The 10,120-nt window shown below is 31.5% G+C and overlaps 1 protein-coding gene across 1 annotated transcript in view; it reads left to right on the top strand.

Annotated features, from left to right (window-relative positions):
- Window positions 1–1,641: 1,641 nt before the first annotated feature.
- LOC107483461 (uncharacterized) overlaps window positions 1,642–10,120 on the top strand; it is a gene marked incomplete in the record, with an annotated part of 14,563 nt that continues 6,084 nt past the window's right edge. The window contains 13 exon segments of the mRNA XM_052260047.1: window positions 1,642–2,077; window positions 4,723–4,803; window positions 5,239–5,338; window positions 5,449–5,533; window positions 5,626–5,672; window positions 6,464–6,543; window positions 7,056–7,115; window positions 8,009–8,108; window positions 8,199–8,276; window positions 8,497–8,564; window positions 8,686–8,754; window positions 8,832–8,908; window positions 9,034–9,130. Coding sequence (XP_052116007.1) covers window positions 2,030–2,077; window positions 4,723–4,803; window positions 5,239–5,338; window positions 5,449–5,533; window positions 5,626–5,672; window positions 6,464–6,543; window positions 7,056–7,115; window positions 8,009–8,108; window positions 8,199–8,276; window positions 8,497–8,564; window positions 8,686–8,754; window positions 8,832–8,908; window positions 9,034–9,130 — 990 coding nt within the window.

Below are 10,120 nucleotides of genomic sequence, written 5' to 3'. Positions count from 1 at the left end.
TAAAATAAAGACCATTTTTAGACTTGCACCTTTTATCATTTAACAACGTCTGTGTTGTATGCACGTGTAACTGTGTGGATTGGTTTTTGGTATTTTTGATTATCTTGTTTGTTATTATCAAATTCCTTCTTTATTCACAAGAAAATTCACCATTTACAGGACTCAAAGATCAGAACAACAATAAAAAGCTTTTTGTAGTTTTTAAAAAACACCAAAGAAAACTATTCAAATCACATTAACTCGATTTATTAGTTGACTAAACTAAATCGAAATAACCTAATTTAATTTATATTGTATCGAATTTTGTTTAATTTATAAATAAAAATTATCCATTTTGATTTGCCTTTATTTTTATTTATTTGAATTATATTGATTTAATTTAGTACCAAAAAAACTAAATTAAATTTAAATTAACATAAATTTATACATGAAAACATGCATGTAATATTTTTTAATTTAATATTTTTATGTAATATTAAATACCACTTGGTTTATTAATGTTATTTTTTATTTTTTGGTATAGTTTATTGAAACTTGTCAACTTCTCAGTTATTAGTTGTTACCTATGATATAAGCGTGATCATTATTTAACTTAATAGAATAACTATTGAGTGAGAGCTACTCTTAATATTATAGTATTGAAGTTACACTCTACGAGTGTGAGTACACAAGGAAATAACCATAATTTTTTTTTAAATTTTAAACTAAACATATTCTTAATAGTATAAAGTTATTTTTTTATAAGTTAACAACATATATTTATATATATACAAATATATGACAATTTTATTTAAAGATTAACTTTTGATATATATGCACATAACATGTTTTTATTGTATAATATAAGATTTAGTAAAATTTATGATGAAAAAGAAATTGACAGTGACAAATTTAAATTCTTTTGATAATAAAGACAGAATATACATAATATAATAATAAAATAAATTTTATAATAATTTAATATAATGGAGTCAAATTAATAATAAAATAGGACAAATAAATATTACGATTATATTTTAATAAAAAATTTTCAAATTTTAATGGAAAATTCTCCCACAATTTATAACTAACATAAGTTCATCCTTGGAGATTCGTATTATACTATTTGTGTGTTTTATATTATATTTTGCTAAATCTAAAATTATCAAGCGTAGGTAGTATAATTTAATGGTGATTATTTACATGAATAATTGCCAAGCAAAAATTATTAAATAATTTAATATATTTAATTAAACTATTTGACACATGTATTTATATTTCAATTATTATTTAAAAAATAATTATTTTTTTATTTTTGATAATATCCTTTTTTACATAATTTTTTTAGGTTGTATTGTACATAAATTTATATAAAAATTGATATTATCAAAATAAGAGTAATATTATTATCTTTCATATTTTTATACGAATAGCCTCGTAATTTAATTAAATATCAAGAAATACGTCAAAAGAAATTTGTGTTTTCTTTTCCCTTAAATTTTAATTAAAAATGGAGTTAGTATGAGTATGAGGCGCGCATGTCAGAAGTCAGAACCATAAACAAACGCGAGTTACTCTTCTCAATGGTTTGTTCGTAATTTCACTGCAAACACAGTGGCATATTGGGAAATTCGACAGCGCGAGACACAAACAAGCGTAATTGTCTTCCACTACCACTACTGCTACTTCTCTTTCTGCTTAATCGAACAAGCTCAGGGGCCGGGGCACAAAGCGAAAGAGGAAAACACGCCAAAAAAAAAGAAAAAAGAAAAAGAAAAGAAAACTCTCTTGCTTCCTGAGAGAAGAATAAATTAAATTCAGGGAAAGAACCCATAGATAGATAGAAAGAGAGATAGTTGAAGAGTTCACACGATGCTGCTGCGTGAATGGCGTTAGGGTTTCTCGTTGATCCTCCCAAGCTCGATTCCCTTTCTGCAATTGTCTCCCTGTCTTGCTTCTTCAAACCCTAATTTGACGCTAGGATTCGGTATATTCGGAAATTTTCTTCACTGTTGAGCTGAGTTTTTTTTTTGTTTTCTGAGTTGCTGCGATGGGCGCGCCGGAGAAATCGCAGGCGAATTCCTCTAATTCGATGCAGGCAAGCTCTCCTAACCTCTAATTGGAAACTCTCTGCTTTGTCGTAGAATCTAGTCAATGCAATTTTCTTTTTTAGCTATTCGATGTTGTGCGGGTTCGAGCTTTGATTTGGTGTTGCTTTGGAATTCATTTTTGGACTGTGTTTCCTTTCTTCTCATGAGTTTGAGATGCAGAGAGGTGTAGCTTTAGGAAATAGGACGATGCTTTTGCTTGAATAGTGAATAGTCTACTTTTGTTTTATTTATTTTTTCTTGTAATAATTGTTTTTAGGTCACTATTCATATTGTATTTGTCAGTGTGTCAGTGTGTATTGATTATTGATTCAAAGCTTAAAGTTTTACTGAACTACCATCTACAATGATGTGCTGGCGCATCAGTAAAAGAGGAAGATACTTAATAGTATGAAAGCATTCTATGAAACTTGGCTGCCAAACAAGGTTGCTTGATTTTGGCTCCCTTTCTCAATTTTTATTTATTTCTTGGTTTAGCTTTTGTCCACTTGACACATGTCTAGAAGGATTTTGTACTAATTAGCAGGGCTCTTAAACAAGTTAGATTTCCTAGGTAGTGATCAACTGGTCAAGATAATTGTTATGAACCGTCTCTCTTAAAACCTTAGTTTTTTTGAGCTTGAAGTGCGGATTGCGCTCAAGTCTATTTTTGTCTTGCACTGGAGTTATATCTCTATTTATAATAATGGGGGTAATAAGGATTGAACTTTACATAGAGCCACATGAATAAATATATATATCTCTAACAATACTCAAACTTGATGATTTGGAAATACATGATGGTACAAGTCGTAAAGGACTTTTAAAGTGAAAGTAGATCAAAATTAAAACCTCTTTATCAAAAGAACTGGTTACCTTCATACCTTCTCATCCACTTGGAGGTGATTAGGAGGCTGTGCTCAGTCTTTATTAGAAGGAATTAGTAACCTGAAAGTGCTTGGTTTAAAATTATTGGAGAACTTTGGATAAGACCAGTCTTGTTTGAGCCTGAAATAAATTTCTGATGTTACCATCCTTGCTTTTAGTTGCAATTCAGATACATTCATTATATATTTCTTTCTTCTGAGATCTGTGTGTTATTTGGTAGTATGGACTCACTGGGCAGCAAGCGGTGCGCACTTGCTAAAAGTCCAATTTATAGTCTTTTTTTTTGCACTTATGCTTTTAGTGCCAACTGTTCACTAAATGGACCATCACTTTTCCAATTATCTCAATAATTGCTAATAAGAACAAAAGAATCTGCATTTTTTTGTTTACTATTGTAACGTTTTGGCAATTTCTTCTTCTGTATGCAGCTTGTTGTGGCTGTATTGCTACCTTGTTCTTTTAAGGGGAATACTTATTGCCTTTAATAACATGGCATGTCATGGATTTATTATGGATATGTACTACATTATTACTGGCATCTTGGTTGTCGGCACCCTCTCAGTTTTGTCAGTCTTTTACTTTGAAAAAGAATGCATAGTCCTTATTCAATTTAATTGGCTCCTTGTTCTTGTTTCTTCATATTTCTTTCTTTTCTTGGTGCAGATTGGTCAGTCTGTTATTAATTCAAGCATTTATCTAACATACTGGTTAAGGTTCAGAACTTACATAAGATATTGCATAAATGAAAAAAACGAATTTTGCTAAAGAGTGTTCAATTATAGTTATTTGGTATTGCAACTTTTTCCTGTTTTCAGTTTATCCCTTTTACCATGCAGCAGCCACATGGCATCTTCCTTCTTGTGTCTTTTGTAAATGATCTTTTGCTGCTTTTCAATTTCGTATGTTCCATCAAATTTAAATTGTTACCTTCCATGTGTGTCCAATTCTACTTATTGGAGAATTATGTGTTACTATTCCCCCTCCCAGAAAAATGGTACCGGCTAACGTATATTTTGAATAGAGGGTATTCTATCTACTCTTGATTTTCTTTGCAAGACATTTATTCTTGTTCTATTTTAGTGAACTTTCTATTTATTGATAAACAATTTTATTAAAAAAAAATCTATAATTGAAGGCCAAACTCCTAACCCTATCCCTCAAAACTTACTTGTCTAGAAACATCTAATTAAAAGTGATTGAATTATGCCTCAACCAAATATTTGAAATGATGGGAGATATGGCACATTGCAACAAATATTTGGCCATATTCCTTCTCCTGAAACTTGCAAAACTAGTCAACAAAAGCTTATCTAAAATTGCAGGGCACGCTTAACTTATTAAAGATGTCTAACAAAGTATCCCATAAAAGTGAGTCACATTGCAATGCAAAATACATGTGAAATTATTTTGAATTGTCTGACATATAACACACACTTAAGGGGAAACAGTCTTATGTGGCCTTCAAACCTACAATATGTCACTGGTATTAATTTTGTTGAGCAGAACTATCCAAATAATGGATTTGACTTTAGAGGGAAATGTAGACTTCCAAAACAAGTTTATCATGGTGGATAGAGTTGTATGTGAGAAATGAGTTGGGAAATGGAAATAAGATTTACAGCTAAATATATCAGGAAATCATATGATTTCTTAGTCACTTATATATGATGTTTATGTGATTTGTAGTTGCACATAACATCATTTAATATTAAAATCTTGAGTGGTTTAAATGCCTATGTAACTTAGTAATTCTTCTTATTGGATACAGCGCGTCAAGGTTTATCGAATGAATGATGATGGAAAATGGGATGACCAAGGCACTGGACATGTCACTATTGATTATATAGAGGTTTGTCTGCTGTTTCATCCAAGCTTTCATTTCTGATCAACATGTCTGTGTGCATGTGTCAGGGGACCATGTATGCATGACTTTTCATCTTATTGTTTGCTTTTGTTTATGCTGCTAGGAGGCTTTTATCTTGACCTTTTAAATTATAAATTATAATCTATACTCGAGTTCTATAAGAAAGCGTTTATTTTTGTTTATTTTTGAGATATTCTCATCAACGATTGGTGATGCTCATGGGTATGGATTATTTCTCGTCTAATTTCTGTTACATCTTCTGCCTTACTCTTCCTAAATATCTGTGAATTGGAGTTAATAATTAAAGACAATTCTATCATATTCAAATATGGAGGTCTTTTGAGTTGGTTTTTAATCTTCTTATTAGTTATATATTGAGTTTCTTATAATGAATGAAAATCATAATGATATATAATGCAGAGATCAGAAGAGCTGGGTTTATTTGTTTATGATGAAGAAGATAATGACAACTTACTAATGCATCGCATCAGTTCTGAAGATATTTACAGGAAACAAGAAGGTAATAATAGCGCTCGTTATGATATATTTTTCTATTGATGACTGATAACTACACATTTATGCTTGAAATATACGAGGGTTGACAGAAGATATCCTTTTATTATCATTCAGATACAATCATCTCTTGGAGAGATCCAGAATCTGGTACAGAACTAGCCCTTAGCTTTCAAGAGACTAGTGGATGCTCTTATATTTGGTAATGAACGTTTATTAAATATTAGTTACTCTTTCTCGAGTTTTATCGTTGCTCCTACAAACCTGTCTTGAGGATTATGCTTTTTTGTACAGGGACAGTATTTGCAATGTGCAAAGGAATATGCATTTTACTTTAAATAGTAAGTAATGTAAAATTTGAATGTCATTATTCCTTCACCACCTGGATGTTGATTATATATATCTATATGCATTTACTGAAACTTAGTGCCTGTTTATGTTGGCTTGCATATATTACTGCTTTACTATTCTGTTGTCGTGTGGTGCTATGTAGAAAATTTCTTCTTCGATTAGGGTGGATGGGTCGCACCTTTCTATGGTTCTGTTATCTGTTATATATGACATACTGTTGTCTGGCTCCTAGACCTGAGAGTTCATGCAACCATAACTGTGAAGTATAGCCATAATGGCTCTGTGTAGATTACACTGCTTTGTTTGGAATTGTTTTTAAGGTTAATGGACATGTATGTTTGGATTATTTTGAACTGATGTTTGTCAGTGATCAATAACTTAGGGAATGGATGTTGCCACTATTATTTTGATAATACCACTCCTTTTTTTTAACAAATTCATGCAAACATAATGCAAAATAAAATCATCTGTAGAGTGACATTATCAAAAATAGGAGTGACAATACCATCACCCATAATTTACTATGCCTGAATTCTAACTTCTAATGAGGCAAAATGAAAAATAGTTGAACTTATTAAATTTATGTCCGTGTCCCTTATATAAAGTTGTTTTTTATCATGAAAATTTCATTGGCTTTTTTAACACAGAAGTACGCATAATGTTAGTCCAACAAATAAGAAACATGATCCTTGAATTCTTTTTGACCCTTTCCTAGGCTCCTTTGCAGAGTCATATTGATTGTTTCTTTGACTTAGCCTGACTATTTTTGTATTATATTCAGCTGAGGCATTTCACAGTGTAAACAGTGAGTTAAGGGAGTTACCCGCGGTTGAGTTGTCAACACTTCCTTTGATTCTTAAGGTCTGAGCACATGACTAAATCATATAAGTTGTTGTATCTTGATTATATTTATTTATCATTTTGCAGTTCACCATTTTCCTCTCATTTTCTCTTTGTTTGAAAAATGAGAACTGCTTATTTGAGCACTTTTTGACAAGAAAGTTGCTTTTATACTTGAAAGAGATAAGGTCCCCCCTCTCACCTTCTCTTTTTCTCTCCAAAAAAAAGAAAAAAAGGGTTTTCTATCCCTCCACACACTTCCCACCCTCTAAAAAAGACACGGTGAGTGGTAGATGAAGAAATTACCTGTATGGTTTTGATTGTTCTGTCCATCTGTATTGGTCATCCTTTTGTGAAGTTGCTCTTCTCTCCTGTTGGCAGAGTAGGTTCATAAAATTTATGCAAGAGTATTACTGAGTGAAAAAAGGGTTAAATATTACTACTGAACTCTCTCATGTATTCATTTAAATCATTTTTAAATTCACATTTATCTATGCCACTCCCATAAAATCCATTCTCTTTTCTGTGCACAGACTCTGGTTGAGAGTGGCATTGCAGACCAGTTGCGGCTTGCGGAGCTAATATTGAGTGATGTAAGCCACATCAAATTTATCTGTGTCAGATAAACTGTTCACCTTTGTTCTGCTTATGCATGACTAATTGAAGTTTATGTCAATTGATTCGATGTGTTTTCCTATTGTTGTTCTTTTATAATTGCAATCTAACCACATTTGTGGTGGTGGTGTTGCTATGCTGTACTGGTGTGTAGTGTAGGGTAGAACAAGTTGGTTCTTTAGTTTTATTGATATTCTTCTGTGAAAAAAGAAAAATGTTGGTTTTGTGGCCTTTAAGTGGAAAGTATAAGCTTTACTCTTTAGATGGTTTTCCCTTAGCTTTTTGTATTTTCTTTTTGCAACAATTGTTGATAATTATTATCTTCAAATATGTTAGGATGGCATTAGTACAAAAGGAATGGAGGATAAAAATAAATCTTTCCTTAACTTAAAAAGGGAAGAAAAAGCGAAAGATGTAGAGAAAAATTCATCATTGCAGTGTAGGAACTAGCAAAGTTTCCCAATCCCTCATCATATTTGAACGGACCATTTGTTTTAAGAAGACCTTGAGCTCTTATCATATGTGGATGGACATGTACACAATCTTGTCCCAAAATGGCTTCTTCTGTGAAGGATACCCTAAGAATTACTAGTGTGCTGCTCTACCCAAATGAACAAAAAAGTATTTGCAGCCTATTTTGGCTTATTTGTTTCTATCAAATTAGTAAAGCTAGTCATATGAAAGTGGTACAAGGACTTGGGGCACCCAAAATTATTATATTGGTAATGGTTATGCTGTTGATTTCCAATTGTGCTATTATATCCTGATGTTTCTAATATCTTAAGAATATTTATCTGATATTCATTTATTCAATTTTTATTTTGAACTCTACACATAACATTGTTCATCTGTATTTATATTTATAATGCAGCAAGATTTTTTTCGAAAGCTGATGGAACTATTCAGAAGATGTGAAGACTTGGAAAATATTGATGGCCTTCACATGATTTTCAAGATAGTCAAAGGGATAAGTCAGTGTTCAATTTTGTGCCATTTTAGTTTCAATCCCATTGATTTCATTGGCTTTATTCTTCATTTTGAGGTTTTGTGATGCTTTGCAGTATTGCTTAACAGTACACAAATTTTCGAGAGAATATTCAGTGATGAATTTATAATGGACATTATTGGTTCTCTTGAGTGTAAGTTCATCCTAAATTTGTATTATACTTAATTATGTGAAATTTTGTATTTTGCATTCAGCCACTTTATCCTCTGTGTGTGTGTGATTTTTCTCCTCCCAATGAATTGCTTTTTTCTCCTCCCAATCAATTATACTTTGTGGTTTTATTTTCTCCTTTTATATGCATAAACTAAAAAGTGGTTTATGATCTTGAGTTTTTCATTTCTTATTTATTTCAGATGATCCAGAAGCTCCTCATATTCAGCATCATCGTAAATTCTTAAAGGAGCATGTTATTTTTAAGGAGGTATATGTTTTGGACCTGATTATTTGTTCTATGCTGTATAGGAGCCAGGCTGTATGCAGTCTTGTAGCAATGCAAATAAATATCCCTCTTAATAATAATGTGCAACAATTTTCTTTTATAGGCCGTACCAATAAAGGATCGTACTGTGTTGTCAAAGATACATCAGACATATAGAGTTGGTCTTTTGAAGGTTTCACTTCGTACAAGCCATTTAATTTTTTGCTCCCTCTTTTTGAAATGAGACTCTGAGCTTTTTAGTGCTTTCAGGATGTTGTTTTGGCTAGAGTATTGGATGAGGCTACTGTTGCAAATCTGAACTCTATGATATATGCAAATATTCTTCTTTTATTCTCTCCCCCCCCCCCCCCCCCAAAAAAAAAAAAAAAAAAAAACAACAGACACACAAAAAGTAACTTCTACTTTGATATGTTGATTAGTATCGTTATTTTTATTTCTCTGTTATTTCCTAGGTTGTTTCTGTATTGAAGGATGACAGTACATTTATCCAGGAGTTATTTGCTAGGTTAAAATCCCCCACCACTTCTTCTGAATCAAAGAAAAATTTGGTAAGTCTGTTGATGATATTGTTTCATTTTTCTTTTAGCCTTGGCTGTGATACTGTACTATGTCCAGTATGACATTGTTATTTCATAACTTAACAATTTCCCCTCCTGGTAATTACCTTATTATATATGTGCAGTCACATTTGATGAAAATTTACTTAAAGAAGAAACAGAATTCCAGTGTCAGGTTATGCTAATAAATAGTCTCTGTTCTGTACAATTTATTTAGGTTATTATTCTGCACATTTGATGAAATTTTACTTAAAGAAGAAACAGAATTTTAGTGTCATTTTTTTTCCTCCTGTAGAATCAGTTGATTTGTTTCAAGGCACTTGTATTTTCATTTAGTATTTAACTTCATAAGACTGAATGTGCTTTAGATCTAAAGTCAGCCCAATTTGGTTGAAGTTTAAATACACTCCAGTTTCAATCTGGTTCATGGTATTACATTTGCCATCCTGTGAAGGCAATAAAATTATGGATGGAATGTGTTTTAGATGCACTCTTCTAATTTTAAATGTCTTTAATTGGAAATTTGAAAGACTGTACAATGGTTCATTTCATGTTTCATTTTGCCTTAACTTGAAGGTGCAGAAGTTATATTAGAAGTATTACAAGGGAATGCTTCCTTATTCCAATTCTACACGTTAAACACAATTAAATAGTGAAATATTTTCCTCCTTCATGGTTTTACTTTTATCTTTCCTGAAGAGAAAAAGGAACATCAATCACCTTTAGTTAGTTGCATTATAGGGAAGGACATGGCAAGAATTGTTAACTAGCATATTGTTTTTAGAACTGGATTAGTTATTCCTCGTCTTTCTAGATGAATAATCATGCCTGTTTGGCCTTTATTATATATTGCTTGCTTGGAGTGTTTCCTGTCTTGCATAATTGAATTATTTTTTTCTTTTTATTCTCATGATTGAGTGATTGACCATGTTACTTATTCGTTTCTTTTTTCTTTTTTTTTTTTCAATTTAATTTCTGTCT

The sequence above is a fragment of the Arachis duranensis genome, chromosome 4, assembly GCF_000817695.3.
Source record: "Arachis duranensis cultivar V14167 chromosome 4, aradu.V14167.gnm2.J7QH, whole genome shotgun sequence".
NCBI lineage: Eukaryota > Viridiplantae > Streptophyta > Magnoliopsida > Fabales > Fabaceae > Arachis > Arachis duranensis.
Note: the sequence above shows the minus strand (reverse complement) of the source record. Positions and strands in the feature narration are given on the sequence as shown.